The following is a 19,589-nucleotide window of genomic DNA, read 5'->3' as shown; positions in this document are numbered from 1 at the left end:
ATCGGAAGCAGTCTCCAGGCTCTGAGCCATCAGCCCAGAGCCTGATGCGGGGCTCGAACTCATGGAGGGCGAGATCGTGACCTGAGCTGAAGTCGGACACTCAACCGACTGAGCCACCCAGGCGCCCCAGACTGAATTTTTTAAAACGCTAAATTTATTCATTTAAAGAACTGACCTTTACTCTGTGACTGTGTCCGGGCTAATGGTCATTTATGAAATGAGGAATTGATACAAGTGGTGCAATTTTTACTGTCTTAGCATAGTAAAAATCTACTAATCAGGGTGCCCGGGTGGCTCAGTGTGTTAAGGGTCTGACTCTTGCTTTTGCTCAGGTCATAATCTCACAGTTCTGGGTTCAGCCTCACTTTGGACTCTGTGCTGACAGCACAGAACCTGCTTGGGATTCTCTGCCTCTGCTCTCTCTCTCTCTCAAGAACAAATAAATATTTTTTAAAAAGCTAGTAATCTAGGGGCGCCTGGGTGGCTCAGTTAGTTAAGCGTCTGACTTCAGCTCAGGTCAAGATCTCGCCCTCCGTGAGTTCGAGCCCCACGTCAGGCTCTGGGCTGATGGCTCAGAGCCTGGGGCCTGCTTCCGATTCTGTGTCTCCCTCTCTCCCTGCCCCTCCCCCGTTCATGCTCTGTCTTTCTCTGTCTCAAAAATAAAAAATAAAAAATAAAAAAGCTAGTAATCTAAGTTCTTTCTTCATTTTTTTTTTATAGTGCCCTTTAAAATCTAAGTCTGAGAGTCACTTCTCCGCAGGAGGGCAAATTGGGAGTGATCTATATTTTCCAAGACATACCCAGTTGGGGGTAAAAATGTAGCCACAAAAAGCATTACAAAACAGTGTTTTCAGGTCCCTGCCCCCACCCAGGAGGCCAGGATCAGAGCCATTTTCTCTTTATCACAGTTCTCTTGCGCTGGGAGTGGGCAGGAGCCCACGGAATGACACAGGTGTACGGGTGAGGGAATGAGAGGTACCCCCACCCCCAACCCAGGATTCTGAATCCGTTTCCTGGCCTAGACCAAGGCTTAGTGGTAGTACCGGGATAATGAACCCCAATTCTTTGATATGGCCATCTGATATTTCTTCAATCCTCAATCATTTGTAAAGTCTCCAGCAGAAGTGGCTTCAAGGCATCCTTCCAGCTAGATTGTCACTTTTCCATGCAGACAACCTTGCTGCTGCGGTCTGTGTGTGAAGAATGCCTCTGTCCCTTACAGAAATAGACCTGCCTGGGCTCCAGTGAAGCTTCGCAACGCCTGAATCCTGGGCTGAGCTCAGTCCCGGGGTAGGTGGAACATTACAAGGGTCACTAAGCTACAGGACTCAGGTGCACTGAGTTAGCAGGCACAAAGGTTTGCGGCAGCATCTTCAAAGATTCAGCGAGAGCTGCTCGCTTCTTCCTGAATATGACGTAAAGGGCAAGAGCACCGCACCGAGAATTAAGGGATCTGGCAGCTTATCCTACAATGTAGGGAGGGAAACAAGACACCGTACTTGGGCCTGCTTCCTCAATTCCAACAGTACAGGTCTAGGATTCCCTGCAGGAATACAAGATTCCAAAGTCCAACAGGATTTGAACTAGCACCGTCACGGCGGAGCCACGTAGGGCCCAGTGGGAATCCCCTGGCTGGGCGCTCGAAGCCCAGGACTGCAGAGACTCTCCTCCCCCGCTACGCGCGGAGCATCAGTGGGCGGTGTGCGCGTCCCCGTCGGACTCAGCGTGCGCGTCCCCGCCGGGCTCAGCGTGCGCGTCTCCGCCGGGACTGCAGCCGCCGCCGAGGCCGGGCCCGGTCGGGTGGGCGGGGCCGAGCGGAGCGGGGCGGGGCGCGCGAGGGGGGCTGCCGCCAGGGGAGGAGGCGGAGGAGCTGGAGGAGAGGAGAAAAGGCGGCGGCCCGGCGGGGCTGAGAGGCCCGGAGAAGGAGGACTGCACGGGGGGTGTGGGGCGCCGAGCGGCCGGGACCGCGCGGAGCAGCCGGGCACGGCGGCCTCGGCAGCCAGGGCCTGGGCCGCGGTTCGGCCGCGCGGGGCGGTGAGTGTCGGGAGGCCGGCGGGGGAGGCCGGCGCGGCGCGGGCTGCGCGGAGGACGGAGGCGGCGGCCGGGCAGTGCGAGGCCCGCAGCCGGGGCGGCGGCGGCCTCGGGGGGCGGCGGGCCGGGCCTGGGCGGAGTAAACACGGCCCGCGCCGGCCCCGCGGGTCCCCGGCCGGCCTGGCCTGGCGCGCCCACTGGGCGTCCGCGGCGTGGGCGTCCGCGCAGGTCGTCCTGCCCGGCCCGCGGGGGAGGCAGGCGGTCAGCAATGGCGACCCACGCGCGAGCCGCGACCCCCGTGTCACCTGGCTGGCGTGTCCGTCCGTGTGCCGGGGAGGGAGGGGTGAAGCGGGGGGTGAACTTGGGAAGCCCTCCGAACCTTGAAAACCCGGCTTCTCTTTCCTTTTGCCGTTGGGAAACTTGGGTTGTTTGGGGACAGACGGGTTAAAGGAAGATTGGGAGGCATTATTTACTGTCTTCACGGGATGAGTGAAGTTGGTAACTTTTCCATTCATGGTAGTGAGCGGATCTTAGCCTTAGCCTCTGAGAGCCCTTATTAAAGAGAAACTTCCTGATTTTCTGGATCTGAGGGGTATGACCATTTCCAAGTTATTTGTGTCCTGTCCGTGGAACAGTGCTTGGAAGGAGGCCACGGAGTGCACGTTGAATTCAAAGTAACCTCCTTTGAGTATGTTTTTAACGTGTGTATTTGGGAGGATAGAGACAGACGGGCAGAACAGTGTGTTGTTTACCATGGTTCTTGCACTCCGTTCCCCCTCTCTTGTTTTTCTTTCTGAGCTCTGTCGTAAGTCCCAGATAAAAGATGGTTGGGAAGGAATTGACCTTTTATTCCGTAATTACTTTGTTGACTCTGATCCAAGAGGAAGCTATTTATGGGCATTCTGATATCCGTGTAGATTAACTTAAAACTCTTTAAATACAAACTTTCCAAACTTTTTAAACTTAATTTTATTTATTATTATTATTTTTTTTTTGCTGCATTTCAATACTGTGTTGTATCCTTTAGAGACCTAGTAAGTTACATGAACAGATTTTTGCCTTTGCTCATATTTGCTAAGGTTTTACAAAGTAGCACTCCAGTTTTCGACGCAGCAAAGGGAAAAGAATAGCATAAAATGTATGTTTAGGATTTTTCTAAGGGTTTAATTTTTCAGTATGCAGTTTTCGCTGAATCACTGTTCTTTATGCTTAGTCACTGTTTCTTAGTCCAGAAGACTTAATTGAGGATAACATGATGTTTTGGCAACTTTTACATTGCCAACTTGTTTTTTACCTAGTACTTTAATGCAGTGACATAAGCTTTTTTTGTGGTTCTGGACTTGTTAGCGGGTGGAGTTCTGTGAGTGTTACCAGAGAGCTGAAGTTTCTGGTATAGGCAAACTTCTGTGCATTCCAAGTGTGCTAGGTGTTTAATTTCAACCCAGTATTTCTCCCTGTCTACCATTGGAGACTTTTAAAAAAATACAAAGTATCCTAATACAATACCTATGAAAGAGTGGTAATACTTTGAGATAATGTATATAGTTAGAGGGGTACTTTAAGGTCACCACATATGCGTGTTTACTCTTTGATCTAGTATATTACAGAAATGTGACTTTCAGCGGGGTAAGCCCTGTGCTATTTTGTATGATTTTGGATACATCTTTTAACTGAGTTCCTATGCCTGTTTCATTAAAAGGAGATTGTATTTGTAGAATTCTTTGACAAAGTCTTCAATGAAAAGGCTATATAAAATATTTAATTTCAATTTCAGTTTGATGAACTATGCGAGATGAACTATGAACTATGTTCAGTTTGATTGAACTTTGTGAGAACTATGTGAACCATTAGACTAATGGTTTTTATGCTGTAGGCAGTTAGATAATTACAGACCTACCCCAATTAAAACCCAGTCCAGAAATCTTTTATAAAAAGGATAGGTCTTGTTGTGTGTGTGTGGATAATGTTAACATAGGTTGTTTCCTCATACGGTTGCTTTTGGCAAGCTTTATAATTATAAATGACTTGATATAAAACATTATTTTACATTAAGCTTTGTGTATGTAAATGTGGCTGTTGTGTAAAGTGAAGTACATCTTTTTCTGAGGAATACATTGTATCCTGTTGGGCACATATAATTATAACTAACCTTTATAGAGTTCCAGGTTGTTTTAACAATAGAGTAATAGCCTCAAGGTCACAAAGCTGAGATTCCTTAGAAGCCCATTCCCCTCTGCCATGATGCTCATTTCAGTAAGCTGAGTACCACCATTTGGGTGGATTATTTTTATCTGAGTATCTGCTCAAATAGGTCTGGTCTGAGTATTAAATATTTGTTAATATTATTTTAATTTAAGGCTGTAATAGTTTCATTTGCTTATTTAGTGGAGAACATTGCAAGCAGTTAGAACTTCACTTTGGAATAAACTACTCATGACCATATTTAGACTAGAAGATATATGTTTTGATTATATCAAAAGGGGAATAGTTAAAAATTTGAAAAGAAATTCCACATGATTAGGTCATGATTCTATAAATAAAAAGGCCGAACCAAAATCGAATACAAAGAATGTATACAGTGTAACCCATTTAGCCATTTTGGACTCATCAGGAGGGCATGTGCTTTGAGTTGGAAGTTTAATGATAGAGGATTTTAAATCTTGCCTAGTCACTGCCACCCCCCCTCCCGCTCCTTTTTAAACCAGTGAAATAAGATGTCCAACTGAGGTTATAGATTTATTATGGTCTTTAATACTGATTGCGCTTGATCTGCAAATCACCCAGCAGGTGTTTCTATTTAATATTACTTGTACAGTTAATTGTATTACTATGACCAGTGCCTCCAACTGTAGCATGAGACTTGCTCGGAGCCGCTTATAACTGATTGCTAAATGTCAGATTTCAGTTGTAGACTTGCTTGTGTTAACTAATTGAACATGTCTGTCTGTTGTTCCTTTTCAGCCTTACATTGAAACATTTTATTGTTTAAGTGGAATTCTGTTTCATCTAGTACCATAGTAGCTGTAACATTAAGCAGTAGGCTGATGCCACTTCCTTTTTGGAGCTTCTTAACCATATAGCTACTCAGGCTCGTGCACATGTGCACACACCTCCACCTCTCTCTGCTTTTCTTTTTGAAATCGCACAGAGTCGATTAGGGAGTTAAAATAGTGGGACAATATACAGGCAAACATTTACGCCTGTACCTTTTATGACTATTATTTTTTAAGATTTTAAAATAATGAGAGGTTGAAATCAACTTTCTTTGACTTCCTTTTCCCTTTGATTTGCTTTTTTTCATAGTCAGTTTACTCTGTATATAATGCTTGGAACATATAACTTAGGTCCTCAGTAAATGTTTGAGCATTACTGACTTTTTATAGCTGGTACAGTGAGGTAATTTTGGCTCAGTCTGATTGTCTAATACTAGGTCTGTAAGGTTGTATTTTTTTGTGAAGTATGTAGACTCCCATGACATCAGGAATCTCATTTTGTTTTGGAATCCATTTGGCTCTTTCTTGTAGTATAATTCTTTCATTTATTCATGTTTCTAAAATAAGTGAAGCTCCAATTAGGCACAGTCTGGAATAAGGGAACACAAGAATGGATGAGACAGAGATGGTTCTGTCTCCTTCAGGAAGCTTGAAGTTTTCCTGTGCAGGTAGTTATTAAAGGATAACGATTTACTTAAAGAATTGCGACTGGTATTACCAAGGAAGAATGCAGAGTGTCCTGAGCCCACAGCATAATGTGAGATCCATACCTTGTCTTTGGTGTGTGGAAAGTAACATTTACGCTGCGACCTAAGATTCGAGGGGGGATTTGGAGGGGAGGTGTGCGTGTGTGCATGGGTCTTGCCAGCAGAGACATACGTAGCAACAAGCTGCGTTGAGTGCTTTGGGCGACTTGACTTAGTGTTGTAACGTCATGCTAACTTGCAATGTTGTATTTATTTATCTCCTTACTTACTTTGATGAATTTGGAAAAATAAAGAAATGGGTTTTTGAGGGCAGTTATTTTTATGTCTAGAAATAGCCTTAAATGACAAGGCCTCATTTCACTGTATGGGAAAATGGCATGTCTTAAAAACTATTTTTATGGATTGCTTGTCAGTCAGAGAGTACGAGTTGGCCAAGAATTTCTGTTGGAGAAAATTGACACTATTGTAAAGCATTAATCATTTACATCATTTACAAACTACTTTAAATTTACAAATTACTTTAATCATTTACAAACATTTTGTAGTCTAATGAGACTTTTCCCAGTCATTCAATTTTAAGTGTAAATTAAAAGAGATGTTATATGGAATGTTAAGATTCTTTTTAAAGAGAGTTTAAGAAAACTTAATACTGAGTTTTCAATTAAGCTTATCTTTAATTTGAAGGCTCAGTTTTAGCAACTTGTTTTCTACTGAGTCTGCTGTGTCACTGTTCAACTGATAAGTCAGGGACGGATGCTTTAAACCCACTTCACAGGATTTATGACCAATTATAAAATACTTTATGGAGGTATGTTTAATTTGGTGATGATCTTGATTAGAAAAAGAATGGATCTGGAAGTTTAAAATTTTTAAGCTGAGGATTCTACCCCAGAATACACTTTGGGTATTATCTAGTGCATTTTCTTAACTTATTTTTGAATATATTCACTTGTAAAATGGAATTAAACGTGATTCCTACTTTATATGGCCGTTTTGAGAATTGTTAAATTTGTATTCTTGTTCCATAAGTTTATACTGAGTATTACAAATGTAGGTTATTTTAAAAGTAGTTTTAAACACTTACATTCAAAGTGAAGTTATGTGCTATTGTAATTACAAAGGACCAAAAAGACTTTCTTGACCACAGGGGTGACTAAGTGTTGGAATAAACTACAAGCAAAGTTGTGTAATCTCCATTCCTCAAATAACATCTTAAAATTGGATCACCAGTTACTGAAGTGTACTGCCTATTTTCTTAAGCTTTTATGAGTAAACATATCTGTTGTTGTCCGTGTGCATTGATCAGATACAGACGTAAATCCTAGCTCTGCCACTTACTAGGTGGATGACCTTGGGCAAGTCACTTAAACCTTTTTGAACCTCAGTTTCCTCTGGGTTGTTGTGAGTATTAAGGGACATTACATGAAATGATATACATCAGGGATAAAATTGGTACATAATTAGTGTTTTTTTTTCCTTCGAAGTCTACTTCAGTAAATAAATATTGTAGACTCATTGCTGTGGATGCTTTTGTTTCTTTTTATTTTTTTAAAAACATTTTTCTTATTCCGAGGGGAGTAGTGTGGAACAAACTATTGTGAAGCTTGAGAGCCCTTCTACATCTTCCTTTCAAAGTTGTCGCTGTTTTGCATTTAACTTAGTTGTTTGTAGCAGTTGCTATTTTAGAATTAAGTGATGTTTTTGAGATGTGTTCTGCCTGTGTGGTCATGTGATGTGCACATAACATAAAGTGTTTCTACAAGTTATGAGAGCAGTGGTCACTTCTTTAGAACTGCGTGTATTTTTAGGTTCTCTCTTGGTAACAGTCAAGCTTATAACCCCTCAGCACGTGAGAAGAACTCAGTCTTATTGCAAAATAAGAAAGCTACAGCTGTTTTCACAATCTAATCACTCAGTAAAATTTGTCTTAATTCTTACTAACATTTCTCTTTGAACCTCTGCTCAATTTACAAATGTTTGTCACCATTAGTCTTGTCATTTCTTCTATTATGACTCTGTGAGCATGTGTGTGTTTAACATACAGGTTCTGTCTTAACCTGTAAAACTTATGGGGATAAACATGCAGAAGTATTTAACTCATAATTTGTAATTTTTAAACACAATTTAAAGATACAGTTTTCTTGTTAAATGTGTGCTTTGGTTTTTACCCTCCAGGCATCAGTAAGTGCCATAATACCAACTCAGAAATTTTTCCACTTAATCAAGAGCTCTGTCAGTATTAGGTAGACTTTTGTTATTGTTTGGCAAAAATCAACCCTGGACTGGAGAAAAATAAAAAGCAAATTTGGGAGTAGTTAGTTTACGTTAGCCACCTGGAACCCAGGTAGAATTTATGGAAAAATATGTCAGAGAGCTAGTAATCTTTTATGCCCTGAAGTGAAGAAAATAGGCTAAGAATCGACTTCTTACCCAGAAAGTTATTATCTATTACAATGTAATTTAATTTGGGAAATGTTGAGATGAGTTGCTTGTGCATGTAGAAGTAGAGAGGTATAATAAGCAATCGGCTGTACAGATCTAAAGTTTGGAAGAGGGGTCCGGGCAAGTGGTATAGATTAGTTTTCAGCATATGGGTGGTAATTGAAGCTTTTGAGAAATTGAGAGCACCCAAGGGGAATGTATAGAATGAGCAAGAAATGACATGCTCCCTGAAGAAGAGAAATATTTTAGAAGAAAAGATTAAAGAATAATCAAAGAGATGGGGGCAGGGGGGCGCACGAAATCAGGGAAATGTGACATCTTGAAAACTATAGGAAAGATAAATATGTCAAAAGGGAGGGAATAGTCAGCATAATAAAGGAAATGGCCAAGGAAGGTGAGGTCTGGAAAAAAATGCCCTTTGGATTTAGCATTGAGGATCTCAGAGCCATTTTAATGACTGGTGGTAAAAATAAAGACTGATTAGAGGGCAGAAGAGTACATGGGAGAGTTGAAGGTTTGTTTTTGTTTTCTTCCCTTCTGAAAGCTTGACTAGGAAAAAAGAATAGTAGTAGAAGGAGGATATTGTTTTATTATTTAGGTTTAGGTTTTTAAAGATGAAATAGTTTTTTAAGTTTTTACTGCTCATAGGAACAAGTCAATAAAGATGTTGAAGATTAGAGGAAAAAAATACAGTGCATAGTGTCAGTAATTATATCAGTATATTTTGCTGATGTTTTCTCTTATTTTTGTATAAAATTTTTCTTGATAAAGGCAGGGAAGACCATTAGGTATCTGTAAACCCCTCCTAATGTTTTATAGATACTATTTCTTTGCTCAAATCCTCAGTGACTTCCTATTACTTAAAGTCTGACCTCCTGAGAGTAGCATATAGCGCAGTCTTAATGATTTGCTTTATTTCTACTATCCTGCCTCATCTCCCACAGCTATGTAGTGTTTCACCTTATGATCCAGCAACACTAGGAAACTTCAAGTTCCCTGAATATGTTTTGCCAATTCTTACTTTTCTGTATTTACATGTCATTACTTCAACATTGAATACTTCCCTACCTTTCCAAGTCTCCCCTCCTATGCTTAAGATTTCCCGTCTTTCAAGACTACTGTGAATTCTCTAGCCCCTACCATGCTGATAATTACGTTCTCCGTGTTACCATTCTATTTCTGTCAAATCGGTCACATAATGATGTGACATGATTTTTACTGTTGTGTCTCTGACCTGCTGTAGTTCATTGAGAGGAGGCACCACGTCTTACTAATAATCTTTATATTGCCACACCAAACACAGTGCCTGGTGCATACTAGTTAAACAATAAATAGATGTTTGATGAATGAATGGAAACTGTGACCCTCAGAAGTAAGTGATTTGCCCATAACCACCAACTGAACTGGAACTTAGGTTTTGTGGGTAAATTCCCTCTGTGTTCTAATTAAGGCTCACTATGGTGATCACTATGTAGAAGGAGTGATCAATAGACGAAATCCTAAATGAATTCATATATTTAGAGGGAATAAAACAAAAGCTTCTAATACTTTTAGTTAAGTATATTCATGAAATTCAGATCATTCCCTTTTAAGAAATGATGAGATTTCTGCAGTCTGGGTGCTTCAGAATCAGTCTTAAAAAAATAAAAGCTAAAACATTCCTGGAATTTAGAAGTTAGACATGCATTAATTTGTTTTTGGCATCAATTTATATACTACACAGTATACTAGAATTCAAGTATTATATTTTGAAACACTTGACCTCTTTAGGCATATTGTTTTCTGATATATGAAAATGAACTGCGGTTCTTTGAAGTGCTTAAGTTGTTTCAAGACGGACTGATTGTATGTAAAGTAAACTTGTTAAATATGTTTATTTTATGTATTTCATCTTGTAGTAAGTCAGTACACCTTTATGACTTGATTTATATTATTCAACAATTTTTAAAAATCGACCACTTTTTGCCTAACTTCTTATCTTTTTTCCATCTCAACAACTAGAGCTGGACTGGCCATTATGGAGGAGGAGCTGCAGCATTCACACTGTGTGACTTGTGTCAGTAGACGGTGTATGATCAGACCGGAGCCTGGGATTTCCTGTGACTTGATTGGTTGTCCACTGGTTTGTGGAGCAGTTTTCCATTCTTGTAAAGCTGATGAGCATCGACTTTTATGTCCATTTGAACGAGTGCCTTGCTTAAATAGTGATTTCGGATGTCCGTTTACAATGGCTCGAAATAAAGTTGCTGAACATCTGGAAATGTGTCCTGCAAGTGTGGTGTGCTGTACTATGGAGTGGAACCGATGGCCAGTTAGTTACGCAGATCGGAAATCGTATGAAAATCTAAGCAGAGATGTCGATGAAGTGGCACAATTAGATATGGCCTTGGCCCTTCAAGACCAAAGGATGCTCTTAGAGTCTCTCAAAGTAGCCACCATGATGTCAAAAGCAACTGATAAAGTGGCAGAACCTAGAGAACAAATCTCAGTTAAATCAAGTGTCCCGGAAATACCACATACTAATGGTTTGGTATCTGTTGATGAAGAATCTTATGGTGCACTTTATCAAGCTACTGTAGAAACAACCAGAAGTTTGGCTGCTGCCTTAGATATCCTGAATACCGCCACAAGAGACATTGGCATGTTAAGTACAAGTCTTTGTGCTTCCCCAAATGAAGTGAATGAAGAGCAAAATGCCAGAGAAAGCTTGCAGAATAGACACTTGAAAGACCAGGACCATCTTTATGAGGAGGAGATAGGAGCAGTAGGTGGAATTGATCATAATGACGCAAGTCTGAATTTCCAGTCTGAACAAAATGGCTCAAGTGATTTATTGTATGACTCGAACACCAGTTCTTATGGCACTTCTGCTCTTTGTAATGGCTTTTCTTTGGAAAATATATGTACACAGGCCATAGACCAAAGTCAGAAATTACATGGTGATTCAAAACAAAGTAACTTAACAAATGGAGAATGTATAGCATCAGATGGCACTTCAGATCCTTCCAGTTCACTTTCAGTAGCAGCACAACTTAATGCTTTGCCTAATGGCACAGTTCAGCACATCCTCATGCCAGATGGTGAGGATGAAGGAGAATTGTGTTGGAGAAAAGTAGACTTAGGGGACTTGAGGAATGTGGATGTCTTATCTTTCAGTCATCCTCCTTCATTCAAATTTCTTTCTAATTCATGTTGGTCCAAACCAAAAGAAGATAAAGCAGTAGATACATCAGATTTGGAAGTTGCAGAAGATCCAATGGGCCTCCAAGGAATAGATCTAATCACAGCAGCATTACTGTTTTGTCTAGGAGATTCTCCAGGTGGGAGGGGTATATCTGATAGTCGCATGGTTGATGTATATCACATTGATTTTGGGACTCAGACTTTTTCACTTCCATCTGCAATATTAGCTACAAATACAATGGTTGGGGAGATAGCTTCAGCTTCTGCTTGTGATCATGCCAATCCACAGCTTTCAAATCCAAGTCCTTTTCAGACACTTGGGCTGGATTTAGTATTGGAATGTGTCGCTAGGTATCAACCCAAGCAGCGTTCAATGTTTACATTTGTTTGTGGACAGTTATTTAGAAGAAAAGAATTTTCTTCCCATTTTAAGAATGTGCATGGTGACATTCATGCTGGACTCAATGGCTGGATGGAACAGAGGTGTCCTTTAGCATATTATGGTTGTACCTACTCTCAGCGTAGATTTTGTCCATCAACCCAAGGAGCAAAGATTATACATGACCGCCATTTGAGGTCATTTGGAGTTCAGCCTTGTGTATCTACAGTTTTAGTGGAGCCTGCTAGAAACTGTGTGTTGGGATTACATAGTGACCATCTAAGTAGTCTTCCTTTTGAGGTCCTGCAACATATTGCAGGCTTTCTTGATGGCTTCAGTTTATGCCAGCTCTCATGTGTATCCAAGTTAATGAGGGATGTATGTGGCAGCCTGCTTCAGTCACGTGGAATGGTCATACTGCAGTGGGGGAAAAAGAAGTATCCAGAAGGAAATTCATCATGGCAAATAAAAGAAAAGGTTAGTTTAATCTCAACTGTATCATCTCCTTAATTGACATATGGTAGACACTTAATGTTGCACAATTAGTAAAATTAAGATCTTGTTGAAAAATTGACCATTCTTCAATCTGACAGACTTTTTAAACATAATGATAGTTAATAGAAAACTAGGCTAGAATTGTTTGTCATAATCACATATTTACTGCAGACATCCCAGTATTGGGTTCTAATTTGGCATTCTGATGTGTAAGAGGCCACTTGTGTTTTTTTAGTTGAGCAGTTCTGTCCTTATTCAATTCTTCCGTAACAACTCCTTTTGAATCCATGTTAACCACCTTCTATTTTGAGTTCCATCTGAAACATTTTCACTATAGGACGATGAAGGAAGCGAGGACAAGGTTTTTCACTGCTTACAATTGGCAGTTTCTCTCCATTCCTAGCAATTTCTTTCTTAGAATTTGGTTATTTCAGGTAGAACTTAAATAGGGAGAGATGAAAAAAGTTACAAGTGCTTCTATTAGTAAGTGATCAGTGGAGTATTTAGGGGGATAGAGAGCATAAATGGATAGATGTGGAAATGTGTTAGGTTGAAGTGAGGTAAGAGTAGGGTAGTTGGACTTGATACTAGGGGTGGGGGCTCTGGATGTAGGACTGTACAAGAGAGTGTTGCATGTTGGAGACTTGTGCTGGGGATTGAGGCCGACCTGGGAACGAATCCTGGCTCCACCATTTTCTCTTGTGAAAAGTCTACTTTCGTCCACCTTCTTTTTATCTTTATAATTTTTTAATTATTTTTTTAAAGTAATTTTTATGCCTATCATGGGGCTCAAACTCACAATGTTGAGATCAAGAGTCGCATGCTCTACCGACTGAGCCACCCTGGGGCCCCTACTTTTGCCCACTTTCTGAGGTACCATCTAAGAGAAACTAGAAGGCATTACAAGTATCTTCTATTGCAGATTTTCATTTTAGAACATTTATAATGTGACATTTTGCATTTTATGAAGTGGAAGAATCTTCACCTTGGTTGCACAGGTTTCAAATCTCTAGCTACTTTGTTCTTATCACCCTTAGGTTTTCTCTGACTTTTATTCATTTGCTCCAGTTTTTCAGAATAGAATTCTACATCTTTTGTGCTCTCGTGAAGCTTTGACCAACAAATGAATACACTATTTTATCATTTTTTTCCCAAATGGGAATTCTAGTGGCAGAAGGTTTCATACTTGCTGTGTACCTGCATACACATACAGGTGACGTGGTGTCTTTCTCCCATTCGGGATGGGATGCTCTGAGTGTGGTCTCTTTTTGTCCTTGCTCATTAGTATTGACCTATGAGGTAACATACTTTCTGGGAATTCTGTTCCTGCAGAAAATCTCATCTACTCTTGGAGTTTAAATTGCCATCATTTATGCAGAGTATTCCCACATCTGTATCCTGGCTGCTTTCTCCTGAACTCTAGACTGTACAAGCATCTCCTGGACATTTCCACTTGACTGTCTCACAGGGCCATCAAACTCAGCATGTCCAACCTACTCTACATCTACATCTCTATCCCCCCTAATCTCAGCAGGTGGCCTTATCATCTATCAGATTGCCTAAACTAGGAGTTTGGGAGGTAGGGTTGACTTCTTTTCCCCCCCTTTATTTCCACGTCTACGTAATCACAAAGTCTTCCTGAGTCTCCCTTCTTCATACCACTCCGGTTTGTTTTATTGTTTCCACTGCCATTTCCTTAGCTCTGTCCCCTTCGGCTCTCTCTTGCTTACCGCAAGAGAGCCTAACTGGGTTTCTGTTCCTAATTGGGTCCTTCTCCAGCATATTCTCTCCATAAGGACTAGAGTGAGAAATATTTTCTTGTTTTAAGTATATTTTTTAATGTTTCATTGTTAGAGAGAGAGAGGTGGGGGGGAAGGGCAGAGGGGGGTGGACAGAAGATCCAAATTGGGCTCTGAGCTGACAGGTTGACAGGAGCAAGTCCAGTGTGGGGATCAAACTCACAAATGGCGAGATCATGACCTGAGCTGAAGTCAGACGCTCAATCGGCTGAGCCACTCAGGCACCTTAGAAATATATATATATTTTTTCAAATGTTTATTAATTTTTGAGAGAGAGAGTGAGAGACAGCATGAGCAGGGCGCGAGGGCAGGTTGAGAGGGAGACACAGGACCCGAAGCAGGCTCAGGCTCTGAGCTGTCAGCACAGAGCCCGACATGGGGCTCGAACTCACGGTGACATCATGACTTGATCTGTCTCTCTGCCCCTCCCCCGCTCACAGTCTGTCCCTCAAAAATGAATAAACATTAAAAAAAATTTTTTTAAAAACAAGATACTTTGGGGCACCTGGGTGGCTCAGTCAGTTGAGTGTCTGACTTTGGCTCAGGTCATGATCTCACCATTCGTGAGTCAAGCCCTGCATCAGGCTCTGTGCTGAATGTCCAGAGCCTGGAGCCTGCTTCGGATTCTGTGTCCCCCTCTCTCTCTGCCCCTCCCCTGCTCATGTTCTGTCTTTCTGTGTCTCTCAAAAATAAATCAACATTGAGAAAAAATTTAAAAAACAAAAAAACTTCCATGTTTGTTTATTGTTCCAGGATAGAGAAAGATTCCTTAATGAAACATTTAAGACTTTTTTATAATCTCAAATTGTAAGATTCATATTATAAATCTTATGTCTTCAGTTTCCTCTTGTTCTTATATTCCACCTATGTTGATTTACTTAACAGTTTCCTGATGTTTTCTTTCTTGTGTTCTTCACTTACAGACTTCGAGTATGTTGTCCCTAACACAATACCTACATTTGAACATTTGCAATATGGCTGACAGTATGCTAATAAGCATTTTACTTCTGTTAATGTATTTAATCTACTGTCCCTATTTTATGGATGAAGAAACTGAAGTTTAGAGAAGTTAAGTAACTTGTCCAACTAATTGATGCATTCAGACCTAGGGAACCTGTCTCTGGAACTTGCGTTCTTCATCTTCTCACTATATTTCCTCCTTACTCTACAGATCTTACTTCCTCAGGAAAGCCTTCTGGAATCCCCACCCTTCAGGGAGGTGCGCTGCTCTGTGTTCGTGTGGCGCCTGGTTATGTTCTCCTACTAGAGCACTCTGCTGTTTTGTAATTCACTGATGAATTGTCAGTTTTTTTTCATCAGACTGTAAGTTCCTTGAGAAGTGAGACTCTGGGAACTAAAATATCTACTGCCTAGCACAGCACCGCCATATAGCAGGCACTAATGTACTCGAGGAATACTTTTGAAAGAACAATTGCCCCATGACTAAGAAACCTTGTCATCAGGAGGTGGGAATCATCCAGTTTTTCCTGAGTTTGTTTCACCAGACTCTTAATTAATTGTGTGGAAGTAGGGAGGCTGTCTGCCACCATTGAATCTTAAACGAATTTGTTCTGCTGAAGTTTAACAAAACTCCTAATTCTTCCTCTAGTTTCATAGCTATAGGGGATTGTAAGGGATGCTGATGACATTTGTAATGTCTGTTGGTAGCTGCTCTCTCAGACTCATAGGAAATAACTCCATGCAGGAGGAATGGTTGGTATAACCCCAAGGGATACAGGGAGTAAGTACCCTCTGTGCTGAACAGCGGTGACCTCTATTGCCAGCTGACAACTAAGTGTTCCCACAGAATTTGAAGGCATCTGGCCACCCTGGAAGACATTGCCCTCCTTACCTGAGAAGCTCTAATGAGTGAGTGCTGAGGTCTTTTCTGAAATCTGCTACTTTCTAGAGTTATCTGCTGTTTATATTGTATTCAGTGTTCTTTCACATGTGCCTGTTGATGAGCTTAGCTAGAATGCCTAGGCCTGATCTGTCCCATTCATGCTTGTTACCTGAGTCTGTCCTCCATTCTTGCTTGTCACCTATGTTCAGGTAGCTTTATATTTAGAACTGTAAAGATGAGAAGGGGTCACAACTGTCATTGCTAGACCAATAAGGTAACATTGTTCAGGGCTTGGAGCTGTTGAGTGAGCAAAAGGGGAAGTAGCCCATATTTTTGCCAATAGACACATGAATAGGGATAGCAAGTGGATATTTTGCCTAGAAATGCATTTTACAATGATCTGGAATAAAATTTGACTCATTTTACAAAAGCTTTTTTATGTAAATTTTTTAGAAACATTTTGAATAAATTGAAGTACCTGTATTCATGAATATTACGAAGTACCTTGGGTACTTCTAAATAGTGTATTTTTTGGCATACTTCATATAGTGTAATAGGAATGGGAGAAACACTTGGGGAAAAAAATGATAATGTGTGTTGTCAGCATCTGCAGACTCTGAACAGTTCTCTGTGGCCAATTGGATAGGATGAAAGAATGTACAATATATTATTTTAGGAAGTAGCTCTGAATTAACAACGTTATGATTTTTTAAAAATTGCTTAATAAGTCTAGTTGGATGTAGTTTTTAATGTTGAGTTTTTTCTTTTATTATTTTTGGTTACTGCATTTATTGAGATCATGATGTCATAGAAGTGATTTACAGGTATTTGATAAACAGATTTGCTCCAAATGGATTTACTCATTTACAGTTTTGTAGCTAACTGCTTGAAACATTATATTGGCTATTTCTCTAACAGTACAAATGTCTGCAGTTGGACCAAGAAGTGTATTTTGATACTTGTAAATTGACTTGTTTAAATCTGAAGTAGAATTTTCTTTTAGGTATGGCGATTCAGTACTGCATTTTGTTCTGTAAATGAATGGAAATTTGCCGACATCCTAAGCATGGCTGACCACTTGAAGAAATGCAGTTACAATATTGTAGAGAAACGGGAGGAAGCAATCCCACTGCCGTGTATGTGTGTGACACGAGAACTCACTAAAGAAGGACGTTCACTTCGCTCAGTTTTAAAACCTGTACTTTAGAGACTGTAACTCCACTTGCACATACATGCAAGCACCTAGTATAATTAGTTTGTCATATGTGACACTTTATTGTATTAAAGATTACAACTAGCTAAATTTATTGCCACTATGTATATAATGGTTTGAAGTGACATATATTTTTATAAAGTCCTGTTTAGTTGGAAAAAAGTTGCCTTAATGTTTGAAATGTGTGAAATTTTTGGAACTTGCTGGACAGGGTGATTTAATTTTTAGCTACATAATTTTCAGAACTAGTATTTTTAATGGTGTGCATATTTTGGTTTTTAAATTTTTTGCTTCTTAAACTAACAAGATCCTGACCAAACAATTTATTCCTCATGTTTTCTGTGGGTTATAACCCATGCATTCAAAAAGCAAAACTTTGAATCAAATTTTTTCAGCATTTGTTTTTCAGATGAAAACATTCAGTTGCTTAAGGACTGCCATAAGATCATTATAAGATTTTTATTTTCTAGTGCTCCCCGTATACAATTGTTGATACACAGATGATCTTTAATATATATTTAGGTAATATTTAAAATCATGACAGATGTTTGGTAATGCATTTATCATGTTTTAAAAAGAGTCACAAAAATATTTTCACCTTATATATTTGCAGCTCTCATACAGAGAATGACCATATGCAACTTTTCGTTTTTGTTAGACACCGCATCCAAAGACTCATGGCAGTGTGTTTTATGACAGGTTAAAGTGAAAACAAAAAGCCTGTGAATTTATTTTAATTTGAAACTGTTCATCATATTCTGCATTTGCTAGGTTTCTGATATTTGGAGAGAAGAAAATATACCTCATTTAAAGTTTGGGTTGGGCACATTGTGTGGATAAATTTCAAATATTCAGAATGCAAAGGGCTTAACTAAGCATTTAAAATTTTGCCTTTTTATAAATCACAACTATATTGTTTTAAGACGTTTAACAATGTGAAATTCGGTGTCTTTGTAAGATGACAATCATGAAATGGAGAAACCTATCTTGGTTGACAATCTCTTTAAAACATTTCCAAGTTTATTTCCCGTAGGCTTCTCTACCAAAATAGTAAGAATTGCATCTTTGTGTAAAGATCAAGGTATAACAGAAAAATACTCAAAGTCTTATTGTTGAGGTACTTTATTATAGTTTTCAAATTGATATACACCATAATTCACCTGATGTTAATTAATCAGTTTAAAAAAATGAATATATGGTGTCAGTATTTAGAAATAAATTGCAAAGATGGGGACATATACTTAAATAATTTGTTTTAAGTAACTCCTGGCATTTAGTAGTCTGAAATGGTGACAAGTTACTTTGCTATAAAACATCAAACTTCTCTTATGTTTTCTTACATTTGTCCCTGAGAATGCTCTATTGTTATTAGGGTCTTGACTACCATATATGGCAATCAGACTGGGCAGAGGTGTTCCTTGGGCAGTAGCAAAAAAACTCTCAACTACTTAAGACTTCTTTTGGTTGGATCACATCCTTATTACAGTTGGAAATATAGCATTAAAGGCTAATCAGTTGTTTTGCCTCACCTGTCATTTTAATTAATAGAATAATTATTTCTCCATGTTGAAACTTCAACTGAGATTGAATTCTATACTATTTCTGTGAAAAAAGTCAGGAATATGATGTCAAATACTGTAAAATATAACTCTGCCTTTTAAAGTTTTGCTGAAGAATGTGTCTGGTTAGGATAGCACAAACATTAACTTTTTGTTTTATGGTTGTGCTTGTTTGGTTTTTAAGTTTAGACTTTTTGTTTCCACACTGGATCGTGAGATATTTAACAGTTTTCCACCTTATATTTCTTTTACACATCTTTGGCTGTTTTCTTTTTTGTTTGTTATGCCACCATATGATTTTGTTAAAATGTTTTCTTTGTGCAGCATTTGTTCAAATTCTAATAAAATTAATATTTTCCCTTTATGTGGCTCAGTAACTTAAAAAGAAAAACTTTCTTTGAAATAAACTTTTAATACTTGTTTGAGAAATTCCAAACACAGTGTTTCTAATAAGTGTACGTTTTGTGCATGTTGTAAAAGTTTGTTGATTATCATTGCTCACCCTTGTTTTACTGGTGGGCATTTTTTTTTTTTTTTAATATGGAAAACTCATTGACTTTCTGTGCCTTTTCAGTGTCTTCCTGAAATTAGTCTCATCTAGGGGTATTGAAAGGCTGAAGAGTTTCTGGCTATATTGTGTTTCTAAAACTTGTAATGGGAACAATCTATCTAGGTGTTTAAGCGTGAAAAGGTTTGTGTGTCAGTTGTCATTTGAGAGTCTGTTGATTTCTTAGTTTTTTCTGACCAAGATAAAGGGCAGGTGTCAGGATGGAAGGAAATACCTGTATTAAATTTTATCTGCTGCCTCCTTCCCTAGAACTGCATGTCTCTGTTTTTCTCATTCTCTCTCTATCTTTTCTGTCTCTGTAATTGCCTTTTGAGACTCACAGGTCACTTAACAGTAGGGGTTCCTAGGATCATCTGGGAATTTGTTAGAAATGCGGA

At 39.5% G+C, this 19,589-nt stretch overlaps 1 protein-coding gene across 4 annotated transcripts; it reads left to right on the top strand.

Annotated features, from left to right (window-relative positions):
* Nucleotides 1-1,879: 1,879 nt before the first annotated feature.
* Nucleotides 1,880-17,704, top strand: FBXO30 (F-box protein 30). 4 transcript variants are annotated; one of them, XM_030316529.1, is made up of 4 exons: nt 2,373-2,705; nt 10,175-12,212; nt 15,837-15,898; nt 16,876-16,970. In XM_030316529.1, the coding sequence occupies exons 1-4, from the start codon at nt 2,626-2,628 to the stop codon at nt 16,907-16,909; spliced, it is 2,214 nt and encodes a 737-aa protein (XP_030172389.1). In that variant the 5' UTR covers nt 2,373-2,625; the 3' UTR covers nt 16,910-16,970. The 4 variants fall into 4 exon arrangements, with proteins under 4 accessions (XP_030172387.1, XP_030172386.1, XP_030172389.1 ...); XM_030316527.1 differs by lacking the exons at nt 2,373-2,705; nt 15,837-15,898 and adding an exon at nt 1,880-2,034 and having other exon boundaries at nt 16,876-17,704; XM_030316526.1 differs by lacking the exons at nt 15,837-15,898; nt 16,876-16,970 and adding an exon at nt 14,953-15,830 and having other exon boundaries at nt 2,372-2,705.
* Nucleotides 17,705-19,589: the final 1,885 nt, after the last annotated feature.

The sequence above is a fragment of the Lynx canadensis genome, chromosome B2, assembly GCF_007474595.2.
Source record: "Lynx canadensis isolate LIC74 chromosome B2, mLynCan4.pri.v2, whole genome shotgun sequence".
In the NCBI taxonomy this organism is placed as follows: Eukaryota; Metazoa; Chordata; class Mammalia; order Carnivora; family Felidae; genus Lynx; species Lynx canadensis.
This window is presented reverse-complemented; position numbering and strand designations above follow the sequence as displayed.

Coding starts and splice junctions, on each gene's coding strand:
- FBXO30 (XM_030316526.1), top strand. CDS start 2,626: ATGACCATTTCCAAGTTATTTGTGTCCTGTCCGTGGAACAGTGCTTGG. Junction 2,706..10,174: donor GAGTGCACGTTGAATTCAAA/GTAACCTCCTTT, acceptor CTCAACAACTAG/AGCTGGACTGGCCATTATGG. Junction 12,213..14,952: donor CATGGCAAATAAAAGAAAAG/GTTAGTTTAATC, acceptor CTTCACTTACAG/ACTTCGAGTATGTTGTCCCT.